The following is a 19635-nucleotide window of genomic DNA, read 5'->3' as shown; positions in this document are numbered from 1 at the left end:
GAGAGGATGTGAAGAAAACTCTTGTAAGCCATCTCTGTGGACCTCCGCACAAGTATTTTGTCCATTTTTCAATGTACTTTCTTGACGATAAGATACCAGGATAAGACTTAATTTAACATTTATAAATATTTAAGAAAAAAGGAATCAATTTGGAAAACTTTTATCAATCAACAAGTTATCAAAACAAGGGTTTGCTTTTTGACAGTGAATGTACAATATTATATGGTTTGCCATTATTTCCTCTTTTGGAAGAAAGGTAAAATGAGAAATACAGTATACAAGTCATTATAAGTTCAGTAGATTTTTAAAACACTTAAGAGACACGAGTCAGAAAAAAATGCAATTGAATAAACCAATTGTAAAAGCCATTTCAAAACAACAAGAAATTTAAATATGAACCATGTATTAGATATTACTAAGTTAATTATTGTTTTTGTTAGGAGTAATAATGTCATTGTGGATTTTTTTAAAGGCCTAATTTGTTCAAGATAAAAACTGAAGTATTAAAAGTGAAATAATTTCTGTGATTTGCTTTTAAATATTCGGGATTTTAAAAACTGAATGTTCGACGGACACAGTGGCTCATGCTTGCAATCCCAGCACTTTGGGAGACAGAGACAGGATTGCTTGAGGCCAGGAGTTCTAAACTAGCCTGGGAAACATGGCAAAATCCCGTGTCTTACTTTTCAAAAAAAAGAAAAAAGAAAAAAATTTGTTTGTGTGTTAAGGGAAGAGGGGTGTGGTGGCGGTGATGGCATGAACAAACAATAAATAGAATAGATTGCAGTATTCTGACACTGCTGTTGATACGTATATATAATAAACAAAATAATGAGATTTATATATAAGTGGCACCTGGTGCAATGTACAATTTTTTTTAAAAAAAGGTATTTAGGTTATGCATTGCTAAGCACATCTGTGACTGATGAGAGTGACTCTAGTATAGAAACTATCTGAGGAGGGTTGTAAGGGTAACAGGTAGGGTAGGCATACGGAAGGAATACGTTGGTATCACAGGATCTCCTAAGACTCAGGGAAGGCCACAGAGCGAGGATATTAGTCTATGCTAGAATTAATGCATTATGCAACAGAAGAAAGACAACTTTTGAATGAAAAGCTCTCTCTGTGCCAGAATTGAGGTCACCATGAATCCTGCTCACACTCTGCGATGTCTGTGGGGTAGCATACCACCAGAAATTGCCGATGGAATTACAGCTTCAAGATTCAAAATGCTTAGATCCAATATATCTAATCCATAAAAATAAAGCATTCTTTATGCTGAATGCAGTCCAGTGCATTCAAGAACAATAATCTAGACATTTTTCGTGTAGGATTTAAATAGAAGTACAAGTAAATTAAACCATTCAGATAAAAATGCAACTAAAGATGCCCATTAGCTGCTTTGAGTCTATATATTTTGTGGTCAACCTAATACTCCATTCACATAAAAAAGGCATTCTATTTCTTTATTTTTTTTTATTTGACAAGCAGCAGTATCATGTTTGTCATTTTAATGTAGATACAATTATTAGGTTATCTGTCATATTACAATATTTAAGTTTTTAAATTTTATGTCCTTTAAGATACATTAAAAAAAAAACCACATCAACTGCAAACGTGAAGGGGAGAAAAAGCATGGTACCCAACCGACTTTCCACATTTCAGCAATACTTCACTCATTCTTTTAATAAAGTTTTAAGAAATGTCATCATGACATGAGCTTGAAATATCTCTAGGCATTTTCTTTGACGCTCATGACGTGGCACTGGTGATGTTGTAAACAGCAGAAAACAGGGGCTGCCAAATGACCAAATTATGGAGGCACAGGCCTGCTTTTTCCCACAGGAACACACCAAATGGTGATGGCAATGATCTTCTCACACCACGCTGGAGGAGAGCGACATCACGCGACGTAGCTGTATTCATCTGCCGACGCCTGGCTGCGTTCGATGTACTGTTTGTCTATCAGGACTTCAATACACTTCTTAATCATGCTGATACTGGGATTAAACCTAGCTCTTGACTGGCTAATCACCTGTGGAAGAGAGACGTGGAAGTCAAACTACTGCCCGTTCTTCAGCTGTAAGTAATGACTTTTAACCAATCAGTTTAAAGTGCCCCAAATGCACTGAAGTTTCAGCAAACAGGCAGAATGAAGTATGAAAATAGGAACTAAAATGTGGAAAATAGATACAGCAAAATCTAATAATGATACATAATTAGGTGAAACAATAAACTAATTAATCTAAATACTCACACACAACCCCAAGCTTCTATTTAACTGTAACTCAACTCTCAGCTCTTAGTTCAAACACCACTTTCTCTAGAAAGTTTTCCCCAGCATCCCCTAGGTCAGGACATTTAAATACATTCTCATGGTCCTGTGTACCTTTCCTTCAGGGCATGCTAATGTAATTTTATATTTATTCGTGTACTATTCCAATAGCATAATTCTTCCCCATTAAATTGTGAACACTGAAAGGGCCTGCCACACCTTCAGCTGCTCTGTACGACAACCCAGTGACCAGCCTAGCCATCTAGCACATGGTAGGCTCAGATATTTATGGGATGAATGAGCATCTGATGTGTCAACTTCCTTCAATAACTGAACAGACTCAATGAATTGGCAAGTTTTAGAGCTCTAAAATAAAGCCAAAGCAAATATGAATTTATTATTATTCAAGATAGCATCTCACTGTGTCACTCAGGCTCAATTCCCTGGGCTCAAGCAATCCTCCCACCTCAGCCTCCCAAGTAGCTGGAACTTCAGGTGTATGCCAACACAGCTGGCTAATTTTTAAAATATTTTTTTGGTGAGATGGGGTCTCTCTATGTTGCTCAGGCTGGTCTAAAACTCCTGGACTCAACTGATCCTCCTGTCTTGGCCTAACAAGGCATTCAGATTACAGGTGTTCACCAGGCGTGGTGGCTCACGTCTATAATCCCACACTTTGGGAGGCTGATGCGGGCGGATCACCTGAGATCAGGAGTTCAAGAGCAGCCTAGCCAACACGGTAAAACCCCATCTCTACTGAAAATGCAAAAATATAAAAATACAAAAATTAGCCAGGCGCATGCCTGTATTCTCAGCTACTCGGGAGGCTGAGGCAGGAGAATCACTTGAACGCGGGAGGCAGAGGTTGCAGTGAGCCAAGATCACGCCACTGTACTCCAGCCTGGGCGACAGAGCAAGACTCCGTCTCAACAACAACAACAACAACAAAGGATTACAGGCATAAGCCACTGTGCCCAGCCTGCAAATCTGAATTTAATATTGAAACTAGAAGCGAGTACGATTCTAAGTATGAAACATTTCTTCATGCTATTTGAGGGTCAGTTTATTTCTGTATCCTCTTTAAGAAGAAAGAGACTGACTCTGTACGCTGACAATGCCCTCTACCCTAAGAAGCCCTGAGGACTGCCCTCCTTTTACCTCTTGAATAAGGGCATTGTGCCGAAGCACTTTCCGTGCTTTCATGATACGAACTATAGCAGCTTGGAGATACATTTTCCGGTCCTCATCGACGGCACTTCTAGTCTGCTCCATTTCCTGTTTTACAGAAGAAAAAGGAGCCAACAAGACATCAAGTCACTGAATGTGTTTTAAATTCATTTTATCAGTGAATGCAAATAAATTTTTTTTTTTTTTTGAGGCAGGGTCTCACTCTGTCGTCCAGGCTGGAGTGCAGTGACGCGATCTTGGCTCACTGCAACTTCCATCTCCCGGATTCAAGTGATTCTTAAGCCTCAGCCTCCTGGGCAGCTGGGATTACAGGCATGTGCCACAACAATAAATTTCTAATCAATAGTGAGCAAATTATACAGTTATGTTGTGTTAATATCACCTAACCACTGAGATAACATCTACAGTTTCTAGGGTTAAAGTTGAAAGTCATTAGAAAAAAATTACATTATTATAAACTGTACTGTTAAGGAAAAGAGGCAGTAAAGGTGGACACAGCAATAATTTGCAAGATCATTTTCTTTTCAGTGATTACAGAATCTGCATCACAATGCTTTTAGATGAAGTTGTGTCAACTGCAGTAATTAGCTCCAAATGCATACTGGATCAGGCTTCAAAGGGAAGAACTGTGAAGTGCCATGTTATTTGGCTGAAGCAGAGAAGCCAGGAGACGGGGCCTATCTCTATGGAGCCACGGAGCTCAAGAAACACAGGAGAAGCAAGGCATAGAAGCAGGCCATGCCACATTAATAGGATCTCCTCACAGCTTTTCAAAGACAAAATACAATCTATATACTTCAAATTATTATTTATTAGCCTAGAGGAAAATGGAATCTTGACCATTTTAGGTTTCAAAGTAAATAGCAATTAATATTTGTCTCCACCACGGGGAATTAAGTTTGTGGAGAGGGTCTAACATCTTATATTAGCTTCACATCCTGCACCAGCCCCAGGACTGCACACGGGAGGCAATCAGGAAGCCTAAGTGATAGAGAAACAGTCTATCCCAGACCAAAGCAACAATCACTGCTGAGTTCAAAGAACGAAGAGCAGAAGTCCCCTACTCACATTGGTCTGTCAGGAGTCAAGACCTCATTCCACACCCAGTAGATCACAATCTGCATTTACTTTTTTTGAGACGGAGTTTCGCTCTTGTTGCCCTGGCTGGAGTGTAATGGCACAATCTCGGCTCAATCACAACCTCCATCTCCCGAGTTCAAGCGATTCTCCTGCCTCAGCCTCCCAAGTAGCTGGGATTACAGACATGCGTCACCACGCCCAGATAATTTTTGTATTATTAGTAGAGATAGTGTTTCTCCATGTTGGTCAGGCTGGTCTCGAACTCCCAACCTCAGGTAATCTACCCACCTTGGCCTCCCAAAGTGCTGGGATTACAGGCGTGAGCCTCCGCAATTGGTCCACAATCTGCATTTTAACAAGATGCCCAGGTGGCTCATTTGCACATGTAAGTTTAAGAAGCATTTTCTACTGACAAGTTTTCTTTGAAAGAAAAGAGCTGTAGAACTTTTATTTTACAAATGAAAAATATGAGATTTTATTACTTCTCAATGTGGGAATTTCTGGAGAAAACGCAAAGCAAAGTTACACAGTCCAGTGGTTTAAGAGCAAATACTCCAGCCTGACCAAAACAGTGAAACCCCATCTCTACTAGAAATACAAAAAAATTAGCCAGGCATGGTGGTGTGCACCTGTAATCCCAGCTACTCAGGAGGCTGAGGCAGGAGAATGGCTTAAATCAGGGAGGTGGAGGTTGCAGTGAGCTGAGATCGTGCCATTGCACTCCAGCCTGGACAACAGAGTGAGACTCTATTGTTAAAGGAAAAAAAAAAGAGCAAAAATACAACAAAACCATACCTTTTTCCTTAGAAAAAACTAAAATGCAAGTGGAGATTTCTGTCTGATTGTAAAGTTAGTAAATGCAAACCACAAACCAGAAAAGCCGTGTCCCATTATTAACTTTGCTGTGCGAAGCTCCGGACAATCTCAGTGTAAATTACACTTGTAAAGTCCAATGCTCAAATGTTTGTCCCCCAAAACAACGTGACATTAAAAGCACTTACTTGTGGTGTGTCTTTCTGCATTGATGTAGTAATTTTAAATTTTGTTCTTTTACTGCTGAAGTTCATATTTAATGAAAACGAAGATTCTGCATCGATATCTTCCTACATTTAAAAATAAAACATTTATATTTATAAAAACCCAAATCATTAAATAACAGCTTGCTGCAAGCAGCGCTGCTACATTAATGATCAAGCAAAAAAGCCGCCACTCTCACAACTTTCATATTATAAATTATAGATTAAATTTAAGAGAAAATTCTCTTGTTCAAACAAACAGGAGAAACCCAATTATTTTCTACTTTTGCATCTGCCAGAATCTTAGGCAGTTTAGATTTAGGAATAAGCTATTTTCTGATCCTAGTGTTATATATACTACCTTTTGATAAAATAAGAGTCAAGCTCATTGTCTACAGTTTGACATTTTAATTTTTATGAAACACCGAAGTTCATAACTTTTCCATCACCCCATTTTGAAAAACCAAACAACCAAATTGTTTTACAAACGCTGCAGTAACAAAATACCCACTGCATGGCCTGACAGCAGAGAAAAGCTGTGCCTCCAGCAGCACACAGCATCAATCTGCCATGACCTGGGGTGATGGTGAAAGCGTTTACCCTTCAATCCGTGTTTTATTCACTCTTCAAGAAGCAAGTGGCCTTTGCTCAGGGGAAAACTGCTAAGCCAATTTTTAGAATAACAACTTCTGTATCAGGCTTAAGAAGGCCACTGATATCATTGAGTGGAATTTCTCTGGCAGCAGGATCAAGAGGCACTTGGAAGATGAACAAATTCTCAATAATAATCTAAGACATTCTGCTAAGGAATGGGCAGATTCATAATTAAATTTAAAGGCCAGGCATGGTGGCTCATGTCTGTAATCCCAGCACTTTGGGAGGCTGACATGGGCAGACTGCTTGAGCTCAGGAGTTTGAGACCAGCCTGGCCAACACAGCAAAATCCCATCTCTACAAAAAATTAAAAAAATTAGCCTTGCTAGTGGCTCACACCTATGGTCCCAGCTACTAGGAAGGCTGAGGCGGGATTATCACTGGAGCCCAGGAGGTGGGGGTTGCAGTGAGCTGAGATGGCACCACTGCACTCCAACCTGGGTGGCAGAGCGAGATCCTGTCTCAAAAATAAATAAAAACAATATAAAATAAAATTTAAAGTGCAAACATGAAATCTATGTTTATTTTGTACATATCTGGGCAGCAAAAACAGCATGCCTTAGAAAAAAATATAAAACCTTTAAGCACTTACTAGCCTAAAATTAAAAACCATAATTAATTAACGTTAAGAAATCCCTATTTTGACCAGGCGCGGTGGCTTACACCTGTAATCCCAGCACTTTGGGAGGCTGAGGCTGCTGGATCACCTGAGGTCAGGAGTTCGAGATCAGCCTGGCCAACACTGTGAAACCCCATCTCTACTAAAAATACAAAATTATCCAGGCGTGGTGGCATGTGCCTGTACTCCCAGCTACTCAGGAGGTTGAGACAGGAGTATTGCTTGAACCTGGGAGATGGAGGTTGCAGTGAGCCAAGACTGCGCCATTGCACGCCAGCCGGAGCAATAAAAGCGAAACTCCATCTCAAAATAAATAAATAAATAAATAAATAAATAAATCCATATGTTGCTAAGATTCTGAAGCCAGAAAAACTAATAATTTCTCCAAGTTATGAAAACACTGATTTGAATTTCAGAATATATACCTTTTACAGTTAGTCAATTATAGACTATAAAATGTCATCATAATCTTAGGAATGTCAGCAAGATGAACTGATGAGAGAAATAAGCTGTAGGTTATTAATTTACCAAAGTAAAAACAAAACATTATTTATAGGAATTTTTTTCTTCTAAGCACAATAATTTGAAGGAGATATATAATCACACCACCTCTGTTGCATTTTTAACCATTTAAACAACTAGGACATACTATGATAACAACGTGACAAAATCTTATACCTAGATAAAATTACTGAAATTAAGAACACTTGGAATGGAGTTACACATATTAAATATGTGTACAAATAGACATCAACAGGCTGTCATTTTCTGTTACAGAACCATGAAATTAAGCACATTTAAAAAAACAAAAACCTGGAACGTCTTTAAAGACTAGTTTCAAAACCTCAGTTAATCAAAATCTTCCAGATGGCAATTCCGCAATTATTCAATAAGCTGTCACAGTATAGGATAAATAAAATCAAACTATAAAGGGCACATGGCACCAACTCACACAGCATGTTCTGTGATGCCTCACGCTCCCAGCTGTATGGAGCGTGCAGTAATGCAGCAGATACAAGTGCCTTCCAGAGCACAAGGCACACTGACAATTACAGCCTTACTTTAAAACTGCAAACGTCTCATGAAAAAGATTTAATGTTGATGATGCTTCAATTCTTTGGAATATTACTACATACCTTTTCTGAATCATGGTTAATCATTTTCACATCAAGTAATGATTTGATAGTTTTTGTCAGTTCCTTTTCATTCATCTGAGTGCTGTCTTGAAGCTCTTTATAACTGACCGTTTCACTGTTGTTAAAGGCAAGAAGAACTGCCATTTGGTATGTTGTAACCATGGCTACATATGGTTTGCCCAAATAGTTCATTTTAACTTCACCTACAATTAAAACAAAAACTGACAGTGAACTCATCATTCAAAGAAACATTTCAAAATTACTTGAGTAATAATTATTTCAGACATTTTCTTCTGAAAGAGTGAACCAATAATTTTATTAAATTGTTGTAAAGCCATTGCTGTTAACAATGTAGTCATTTTGTTTTTCGGGGAGGTGAGGATGAAAGGCCATTAGTTTTGAGTATATAGTATAAATCAATTAAGCTATCATAACTTTACCAGTAGGTTAAAAGAAATGTCTTTAAGGCCAGGCGTAGTGGCTCACGCCTGTAATTCCAGCACTTTGGAAGGCTGAGGCAGGAAGATCAGTTTAGGTCAGTTTGAGACCAGCCCGGCCAACGTGGTGAAACCCTTTCTCTACTAAAAATACAAAAATTAGTTGGGCGTGGTGGCGTATGCCTGTAGTCCCAGCTACTCGGGAGGCTGAGGCAGAAGAATTGCTTGAACCTGGGAGGCGGAGGTTTCAGTGAGCCTAGATCACACCACTGCAATCCAGCCTGGATGACACAGCGAGACTCCGTCTCACAAAAACAAAAAAAGTCTTTAAATATTAATAGAAAGGCTAAGACTTAGGCAGAAACAACAAAAACACCAAACAGTAATAAAAGGAGGTGGGAGAAGGCGAACGGACAGAAAAAGGGGAAAGTGATACCAGCAACTGCCTCGTGCTGCCGAAATCTGGGCTCTCCCGGGGAAGGTTCAAGCCTCCTAGGAGGTCTACAGCCACAGGGAAAATGCTTTTGCGGCCCTGTCTAAGCCGTAATTTCTGCCAAAATTAATGCTAGCATGTCTCATAAATAACATTTTTCTTTCTAGTAACTTCCTAGAGGCAAACAGGTATGGAAGGAGAGACAGACAGGCAGACCCATTCTTTTACTGAAATAGTTGATGGTTCAACTTTAAAATACATTTAATCTGAATGTTTTCATAAAAATGTTCTATATGGGCTGGACACAGTGGCTCATGCCTGTAATCCCAGCACTCGGGGAGGCCGAGGCAGGCAGATCACTTGAGCCCAGGAATTTGACACCAGCCTGGTCAACATGGTAAAACCCTGTCTCTATTAAAAACACAAAAATTAGCCAGGCATGATGGCACATGCCTGTAAGCCCAGCTACTCAGGAGGCTAAGGTATGAGAACTGCTTGAACCTGGGAGCCAGAAGTTGCAGCAAGCCAAGTTGCAACCACTGCACTTAAGTCTGGGCGACAGAGCGAGTATCTGTCTCAAAAAACAGAGCTCTAAGAGACAGAGCAAGTATTACATATCCTACAGTTCTGCAACATCCTGGGAGACAGCAGCATGACATCAGCACACTGAGAAGTGCATAATGAATAACAGGACAAACGTGTCTGCACTCTGTAGCGCTCCATAACATGCAAAAACAGTGATGCAAATCAAGAGCTGCTTCCCAAAGCAAGAGGCTGTGGTTTGGTGGCTGTAACACACACACGGCCTGCGTTATTTGACTGCTGAATAGATTATAAATAAAATCAACATGAGATTTTATTCTAAAGCTCTTCATTGTTACCTCAAGGAAGCTGTATTTCACATGACATTACCCCAGAGACTGAATTTTCCCTCTCAAGGATAATTAGTAACTCTGATTAAGGTTTTCTGCTTCCTTTATTTATTCATTACCTAATTAAAGATTTTAAAGGCTGTGAGTCAATTCATTAGCTTAATATCACCACACATACAATATTATCTTGATTATTTTCATTTATGCTTTGACTTATTTCAGATAAAACTGATATTCAGAAATGTTTTTCAGAATTATTTGGATGGAAATACCAAGAGAAAAAATTTCTAACCCTTTAAATTATCACAAAAGGATGTTTAATGTATTAAATTCGGGCCAGGTATGGTGGCTCATGCCTGTAATCCAGCACTTTGGGAGGCTGAGGCAGGCGGATCATGAGGTCAGGAGATCAAAACCATCCTGACTAACACAGTGAAACCACGTCTCTACTAAAAATACAAAAAATTAGCCAGGTGTGGTGATGCACGCCTGTAATCCCCACTACTTGGGAGGCTCAGACAGGAGAATCCCTTGAACCAGGGAAGGGGAGGGTGCAGCGAGCTGAGGTTGTGCCACTGCACTCCAGCCTGGGTGACAGAGCAAGACTCTGTCTCAAAAAAAAAAAATTATTTATATATATATAAAATTCAATATCCAATTCATAGAAACAGCACGTGTAAAAAATTATCATTTGGAGTAAACTATTAACACTCTCTATAAACAGGACTCTCATCAACATTTAAGTTTGGAAAATGTGGTAAGAAGTAAAACATTATATAAATTGCATTTTGTTATTTCTGCAATGACTTCATCATATGCAGAAACAAGCAGCAAAGTACGCATCAAGCACACAGATGATTAAGTGGGATCATCAGCCAGGATGTCACTGATGCTAAAATATGCTGCTATGGGTTTGAAAACAGAATAAGCCTTCTGCCACACAAAAGTCATCTTTCAGCACGAGACTCAAAGAGCATTAGGAGACTGTGCGAGGGGGCAAAGCATCACTTACTTCCTATTAAGTTCATTCTTGCACTGTGCCCTTTCTTGCTACTTTTCGATACTGTACCAGGGATCAGGGTACAATGACCTCTTCCCACTTTTCTTAGCACTGTACTCTTACTGAAAAGACTGGGGAAGTGGTGGGAAGACAGAGGGGCAGGAAAGGAAACCCCAAACTTGGATGATTCATTTAATTACTGTGATGTAAACAGAGAAATGAAAAGAGTGGTGATTTACCCTGCAGAATAGGTTGGCAACCCTAAGAAACTAAAAACTAAAACAAAACATTCTGATACATGCATAATTAAAGCAAGCCAACCATAATTCAAGCAGCAGTTACAATGACAGGAAAAATAAAGAGCAGGCAGAACTCTCACAATAGTTTCATCCAAGTTAGTCCCCAGTATCTGTGTCAGCTCTCTACTCTTGGGAAAGCTTTTCTTTGCAAAAGAATGTTAATCAATGTTGAAGGCATGATAGAGTAACGCCACTTGCAATCAGTAACGCGACAACTGATGCTGGCAGGGATCATCAGTGGAGGCTAAAAGTACATTCGGTTCCTGGAACAGGGTGTTCATGAGCCAAAGCACCATCCCTCAGGCTGCCTGCTACGCTAACTGGAAAGGGGCAAGAGCACCTCTAAATGGAGATAGCTGGCTTAATCAAGTGACCAAATTTAGCGTCTCTAATAGTGAGACAATCTGACATTAGATGCCACCTATTTCATAGGTGGTCCTGTGTATTTCATGTTGCATTATATCAATGCAACATGAAATACACAGGACCACCTATGAAATATCCTTGCCAACAATACCTGACTGAGTATAATCAAACCTTTAGAACTAGTTTCCACCTTCCAGAAAATACGAGGAATAGAAAACAAATGTTAAAAATTACAAATAAGTAATCTAACAAATCTAGAGCACTGGATATTCTACAAGACTACTGGCCTGGTCTGTTCAAAACAGTATGTCAGAGAATGCTGAGGGGTGGGCAGGTGGAAGGGAGACTACCAAATGCAATTAGTGACCTCTGACGGCCAAGCCACCACCTTGGGACCATCAGGGAAATTTGAACATGGACTGGACATTAGACAATATTAACACCCCTCCCTATTTTTAGCTGTTGGAAGTATTTGAAAACAAAAACGAGACGAATTTAGTCAATAGAATCGTTATCTTGTAAGGTATGCACAGTTAGACGGTGTTACTTTTATTTACCAAACAATAGTAACTACCAACACATACTATGATTTAGAGTTCACAAAGTCCTAGCCTGATCCATTCTATGTACTGTCTGGTGAAGTTTTATCTTCCTTGAGTTCATCATTTCTCAACGTGTCTTTCAGCAACTGACCAGGAATCTCTGCAACTTCTTGCTTTGCCACCAACAAAACTTATTTACATGCAGACAGTGTAATGGTTTCTGTTACACTGTCTGGTTATATCTCTTTATCAAGTATCTGTATGTCTTTATCAAACTATTCCTTACGGTTAATTCTATCCAAAGCCCTGGTCATAAATCCAGTGGAATTCTCAAGATTTTTCTCACTTTGTCACATCTGGCATCACACACTGTTTGTTAAAATTCTGACCTCTGTTAGTAATACACTATCAACACTCTCCTTTACCTAGGTTGGTTAAGTCCTATTCATTCTTTTTATTTTTTATGTGTGTGTGTGTGGTTTTTATTTTTTTCCCTGAGACAGGGTCTCATTATGTTGCCCAGGCTGGCCTTGAACTCCTGGGCTCAAGGGATTCTCCTGCCTCGCCTCCCAAAGTGCTAGATTACAGATGTGAGTCACTGAACCTGGCCCTATTAGTTCTTGAAAACGAGCTGAGGTGTGATCTCCCCAGAAGCCTTCCTTCGCCAGGACCTGACTGCCACCACCATTCTGTACCCTGGGCTGGCCTCTACCACATTCAAAACACTGTATGGTCCCTATGTAATTGCCTGTCTTCCTACTAGACATGAGATTTTTTTTGAGGGTCGAGGCTCTGTATTTTATTTCTGTCCACTGTCAACACAGAAAATGTTCTCTGAGTTAATCAATGAATTTTACAAAGATAAAGATAAGGAAACAGGCTCAAAAGAGTTAAGTAACTTGCTCAAGATTACACAGCTAGTTAAGTTGTGAGCTAATAACTCGACCACAGGTCTTCTGACTCTAAATTCCCCTAAATACCACTTTGTGTAACATCAACCATATGTAAAGACTCTTCATTTACAATACAAAAATTGACCTTTTCTTGGGTATTCAATGATCGGGGAATGAAGAAACGGAGTAGGAAGGAATAATTTCATTCTATATTTAAGCAGAAGTAACAGTGGTTCTCAAGGAACAGAACTCTGAGCAATCTGTCCAGCCTCAGCACCAGTGTTGTAAAGAAGTCTTGGAGCCTTAGGCCATATATGGGTCATCTAGAACAAGCATCTTCAATACATATGGTGTGTGAGAATCTTTTTGTTAAATGAACAAACGGAGAACAAAAATAAAACAAAAAATATTGGTCAAAAGAGACAAAGTTTCAGTTAGAACTTCAGTAAGTTCTAGAGACCTATGGTACGCATGGTGACTATTAATCATACTGTAGAGTAAAACTTGAAAACTGCTGTGACAGATTTTAAATGTCCTCACCACAATAAAAGAAAACTATGCGAGATGCTACTTATGTTAATTAGCTTGAGTTAATCATTTTACAATATAAACATATAGCAAAGCATCACAGTGTACACTATAAATATACACAATTTTTATGTGTCAATTATAGCTTAATAAAGCTGGGAAGAAAAACAACTCTAACTCCTGGTTTCACAGTGCCTTAGGTGATTCAAAACAAAAAATGAACTTATAAGGTTATCTTTCCAAAGGAATTAACTACTTGATTTTAACTCAAACACAAATAATATTAAGATAAAAGAAATGAACAAAAGAGTTCCCCAAATCAAATTATTATGTATCAGCGTGGAAATTCATATAGCTCAAAAACAGAAAGAAAGCTATTCTCTTTCCTATTTAGGTGATATTGGTGACTATTTTCAGACTCAATTCCAATGGCTAAAAAATTATGTGCATAAATTTATTTTCTTCGTATACAGCACTAGTTGTTATGTAAGAAATTAGCCCCTTATTAAAATTACTTTAGGAGACACGTTGATTCCTGCTGAAATAATGAGAGTTTAAACTCCCTAAGACAGGCATTCATGGAAAGCAAAAGCAAGCTAAATGCAACTACACTAAGATATATTCGTTTTCTTAGAAAAAAAAAAATCTAAAACCCTGATCCAGCATTTTTTCCTTAAATTATATTTACACACTTTGGGAGGCCGAGGCGGGTGGATCACGAGGTCAAGAGATCGAGACCATCCTGGTCAACATGGTGAAACCTCGTCTCTACTAATACAAAAAATTAGCTGGGCATGGTGGCGTGTGCCTGTAATCCCAGCTACTCAGGAGGCTGAGGCAGGAGAATTGCCTGAACCCAGGAGGCGGAGGTTGCGGTGAGCCGAGATCGCGCCATTGCACTCCAGCCTGGGTATCAAGAGCGAAACTCCGTCTCAAAAAAAAAAAAAAAAAATTATATTTACAAAATGAAAACAGAAAATTTGTAAAATTAAAGGTCAACTTATTGATTGACTGGTTGAGATAGGGTCTTACTCTGTTGCCAGGCAGGAGTACAGTGGAATGATCATGGCTCACTGTAGTCTTGAGCTCCTGGGCTCAAGTGATCCTTCCACCTCAGCCTCTCAAGTAGCTGGGACTGTAAGATATGCTCCACCACGCCTGGCTAATTTTTGGATTTCTAGTAGAGATGGGGTTTTGCCATGTTTCCTAGGCTGGTCTCGAACTCCTGGGCTCGGCCTCCCCAAGTGCTGGGATTACGGGTGTGAGCCGCTGTGCCAAGCCAAAGGTAAAAAAAGTTTGATCTTTGACCACCATTAAGAGTATCAATGAAAATCTCCTTATTTCAAAAAATATTTAAAAAATTAGAATGTCCAATTTGTTCAATAAAGATCACCTTACATAAATAATGCAAAATGTATTACTAATATAATGAGCCATCATGTTCCCAAGATGTAAATTAGTCAAATAAACAGCAAGTAGCATAGTTTCTAGGATGAAATCTCTCTTGGGGAGGGGATAGAAAACGTTTCCTAATAAAAGCTATGGCAAATGATTTTCCTGTACCACTTCTAAGAAATATTAGTATATATACCCTTTCCTTCTTGTACAAAGGGAAACTGATTCAATGAACTCGTCAAAGTGTATTTTAGCAAAAAAAAACAAAAAAAACAAAAAAAAAGAAAAGAAAATTCAAGTGTTTGCTTTGGCTTACAATTTCAGGCGACTTAAAGCAACCACAAACAGTCCACAATGCTTCAGGTGTTATTCTTACTGTAAGTAAGTGGACCCCATTGTTCCAGAAAGCAGCAAAGGAAATTAGATCCTGATTTAAGTTTTTAAAAATTAGAAACTATTGAAAATTAAGTGGGACTTTCTGCAAAAAGCTTTACTATTGCTTTACTGCAGTACAAGTAAAAATCAAATGGTTAGGTCTCCTTTTGATGCTATAATAATGAAATTGGCAAGGGGATCTGGCATACAAGTTTCTAACCGTGTCTGACCCATCAAATCTGAGCTTCTAAATAAATTTGCTAATGTAGTGGTTGGCTACAGAAATGTAATAAATCAGTATAAAGTCAGAACATTTCTTTAAAAGCAGCAAGATTATAAACAGTATAATTATCAAATACTATTAAAAAGTGCTATACTTGAATTTCATTGTTAGTTGTGTTAATGGAGAAAGGTTGATGGAGGAGAAAAGGTTAAAAATTATAATTGGGCCATAGAAAATCTCTTTCTACATTAACATAATCATATCAGGTAAATTTCACTAAGCCAGATATAATCAAATACATTTTACCTGTACAGAGATAATGTAACCATGTAAGTTTCCTTCCACTGAAATGTTGGCTATAAAATAATTCAAACTGTAAAAAAAACAAAACAAAACATTATTTTTAGCTACTATAACTTACCTAGTTAATTAAACTATACAACAAAAGCAATAAAATCCATTCATATTAGAAAAGACATTATAGCCCATCTGGTATACTATCTCCTTTAACAGAGGAGAAAACACGTTCCTGTGGTTCCTAATCAAGGTCATACACAAATTATTCCAGCTCTTTTAATCGACAACCTATTCTAGAGTTTTCTCCCCTAAACCACAGCACTGCAAATTTGACTTTCTGTATGAAATCAGAAATGACATAGTCAGTGACTCATTACCATTTCTGAATGATACTATCGTGGACTTTATAAATTCCACTTACTAACGAAACATGGCAACATATACATTTCACCATGAAAACAGAAACCCCACCTTCATTTTTTTTTTTGAGACGGAGTTTCACTCTTGTTGCCCAGGGTGGAGTGCAATGGCAAGATCTCGACTCACTGACATCTCTGCCTCCTGAGTTCAAGCAATTCTCCTGCCTCACCTTCCTGAGTAGCTAGCTGGGATTACAGGCGCCCGTCACCACACCCAGCTAAGTTTTGTATTTTTAGTAGTGACAGGGTTTCTCCATGTTGGCCAGGCTGATCTCGAACTCCTGACCTCAGGTGATCCACCCACCTTGGCCTCCCAAAGCTCTGGGATTACAGATGTGAGCTACCACACTCGGCCTCACCTTCACTTCTAATCTCCCATTTGCTAACATATAACTTCCAGATCCAATCAGACATAAATACGAAGTTTTACGGTGTGTCTCTGGATATTCTTTTGCTGATATTATTGCTAACAATTAAATTTAAATTCTATTAATGCAGCCTTGAAATTTTAAACATTCCTCCATGGACTGAATGTGTAATTACAGGACAAAAATACACAGTTCCTTTTTCTTTAATAAAGAGCTAGTACATAATAAAAACTGGAAAAATGAGGCTGGGGGAGGTGGCTCACCCCTGTAATCCCAGCACTTTGGGAGGCCGATGTAGGCGGATCACGAGGTCAGAGATCGAGACCATCCTGGCCAACATGGTGAAACCCCGTCCCTACTAAAATACAAAAAATTAGCCGGGTGTGATGGTGTGCACCTGTAGTCCCAGCTACTCGAGAGGCTGAGGCAGAGGAATCGCTTGAACCCGGGAGGTAGAGGCTGCAGTGAGCCAAGACTGCAGCACTGTACTCCAGCCTGGGCAACAAGAGCAAAACTCCATCTCAAAAACGAAACAAAAACAAAACTGGAAAAATGATACTGAATGTGAAAAAGATAAAAACTCAATTTCTTTATAAAACTAACAAAATGAACTGCATTATGCCACCGTTCAGAATTCTGGACAATCTTTTGGCATGATATACCATATGTAACATACTTAAAGCTTTTGTTTATATATCAAACTTTACCTTTTGTACTTTAAAAAGGAAGTTCACATAAAGCAGTCAGCAATCACTGACCTATCAGCTATATACTATGACCACTCCTTAACAGCAAAAGTTAATAGCTACAGCCAAGAAAATCAGTCAGTTCTTTCAGTTGTTACTACTCCAGGTTTGCCTAGTCCTGGGAGCTGAAATTTCTTGAGCCTATTTTCCCTCTATCGGTGCAGCATCCTCCTCTACCAGCAGATCCACCAATTACTTTGCAGGAAGAATGGGAAATGACTAGCACCTGGAATACTTCAGCTTGCCTGCTTGGTTCCAATCCAGACAAACAGCAAATTGAAATACATCATAAGGGAATTTCAGAAGTATGATCTGACTAATTAGTAATCCCCAGGGTATCAATAAAATTCAGTCACTACTATATAATTCACAATTTATCTATAACATATTTACAATGAATCTCTGGACAAAAGCAAAATCAAACTTTTTAAAATCTTTTTTTTTTTTTCTCAAAACACTTTTGGAAATGAGAAATTCCAGCTTAAAAATGCCCATAATTTAAAGTGCAAAGCTGGCTTTAAGATGTATATTCCAAGCTTTAAAACATGTTTTACTTCTTCAGTAGTACTATTTGGTAAAGTTTTACTGATGATAACATCAATATGCCAAAAGAAGATATTGATTCATCCTTACATTTATAATCTGACCTCAAAGACTCATATCTACATGGCTGGTCAAGAACAGACTCCAATAAATTCATCAATTCATGTGGTACTACAAAGACCAAAGTTGTAAAACCTTCCTTGATTCTATCATTAAAATAATTGTGTTAGCAAAGCTTATTAGTAAGAAATATATGTTGACTAAACTTCTTATTTTAAAGTAAGTAGGATAAAACCCAGCATTTTTCAAATACTGTTTAAGGGCATTAATTAGATCTCAAAGAGCCTTAAAAATTAACATTTCATATTCAATGAGTTTATTTACCTCTAATATATAGCTACATTAATATATACTACTTTAGATACTTCTTAGTATTATTCAGGTTTTGGCCTAGGTAAAAAAGAAATATAACAATTAAGATTTGTTGGCCTAAAGTGCAAAATGAATTACTTTTAATTACAGCTTTAATTCCACAGTTTTGAAATACTTTGGTGTAAATAAATTTTGATAAATAGTTATATTTAAGATTAAGATATAAAAAATGCAAATCACTAAGGCAGGATGAATTAATTTACATGTGAAAACTGTACACTATTAAGTACACAAATGGAGTTCAAGCCCATGTATCTGAAAACTTGGACTTAACCAGAAAAAAAAAGAACAAACTCCCTCTACTGGTAATTAAGAGATAATCCAAATGGAGAGAACACTATTTTTGGAATCAGAATTTTACAGACAGAAAGAAACTCACTTCCTATCTGTAAACGGAGGAACTAAAACCTGAGGAAGGCTATACATCATAGATAAAGTTTAAGGAGTTAAAAACTATAAATGGAAAATAATTATTTCAAGGAGAGAGAAAAGAAAAAACTAAAGGAAAACTTCATTTCTGCCAGCTCCTAGGACACAGGATTTTTAAAGAGAAATGTAAAAGACTGCCAATGGGTGGCTCATGCCTGTAATCCCAGCACTTTGGGATGTATCCTTTCTGTAAAATTTGTAATAACCTTGGGTTATAGTCTTCCCATCCAATGAATGTTTGCACAAATGCTCTTCTTCACATAGTTTCGAAAATAGTCTATGATACACTCTCTTTTCAAAGGTGATGTAAGAAGTCCTAATTTAGCCTCCTGTTCTGACAGTCTACCATACTTGCCTTCCTGAAATCTACCTGACTGGTTACAGGACTCTCCTCTACTATTTCCATGAAACTACTATCAACCCCTGCTACTACTTACTCTACTAGCAGTTATTTCACATATGTTACCTACATTACAGGACAGAAATAAAAATATCACAAGGGTGAATGAGGTATTTGCTCAAAATTCAAAAGGAAAATGTGATATTTTAAGTGTTGAATTCTAAGCTTTCTTCTGATATCGAAATTTTTATAATTTAAAACTGCTTAATAGCAGAATACAGATTTATTCAAAATAAGAGACGTGCTTTGACAAAGAACTATATGACATTCTTAGCATTTTAGTTTTAATATTAGTAACTACAATAACATATTCTTCCTAAAGGGCAGACTGACTATAATTTGTGAATCTATTTTTATCACAGGAACTCCTAAGACCTTGAAAAAATATTAAAGGTGATATAATAGAAAGACAGTTGTTAAAATTCCTTTATTCTTCTAATATATTTCCTGCAAACTTACCATCTGTACACTTTTTTCTAACTCCTGGGGAATTGCAAATGTAGATGAAGGAGCCTGAGTAAGAGGCCATGCACCAGCCTAGAAGGAAAAATAAAATAAAAAGCTAAACAGATCAACATCTGAATTGAAAGTAAACATTTATTAAATAATCTAAGCATCTAAAAAATTTTTTTCTTTCTCAAAACGCTGATGAAATCTGAGTATTTCTATC

At 38.0% G+C, this 19635-nt stretch overlaps 1 protein-coding gene across 4 annotated transcripts in view; it reads right to left on the bottom strand.

Moving 5' to 3' along the window:
- Positions 1 to 1439: 1439 nt before the first annotated feature.
- Positions 1440 to 19635, bottom strand: part of CUL2 (cullin 2) — an 80698-nt gene continuing 62502 nt past the window's right edge. For all 4 annotated transcript variants that reach the window (XM_064368465.1, XM_064368466.1, XM_064368463.1 and 1 more), the window contains exons 16-21: positions 19425 to 19502; positions 15638 to 15704; positions 7969 to 8171; positions 5545 to 5646; positions 3434 to 3550; positions 1440 to 2035 (exon numbers count right to left, since the gene is read on the bottom strand). In XM_064368465.1, coding sequence (XP_064224535.1) covers positions 1904 to 2035; positions 3434 to 3550; positions 5545 to 5646; positions 7969 to 8171; positions 15638 to 15704; positions 19425 to 19502 — 699 coding nt within the window. In that variant the 3' untranslated portion in view covers positions 1440 to 1903. The remainder of the gene's footprint in view (positions 2036 to 3433; positions 3551 to 5544; positions 5647 to 7968; positions 8172 to 15637; positions 15705 to 19424; positions 19503 to 19635) is intronic.

This window comes from Aotus nancymaae, unplaced genomic scaffold (genome assembly GCF_030222135.1).
Source record: "Aotus nancymaae isolate 86718 unplaced genomic scaffold, 86718_ANA_hifiasm-v0.15.2.pri h1tg000077l, whole genome shotgun sequence".
Classification (NCBI taxonomy): Eukaryota; Metazoa; Chordata; class Mammalia; order Primates; family Aotidae; genus Aotus; species Aotus nancymaae.
The sequence above is the reverse complement of the archived record's forward strand: the minus strand, read 5'-3'. Positions and strand labels throughout refer to the sequence as shown.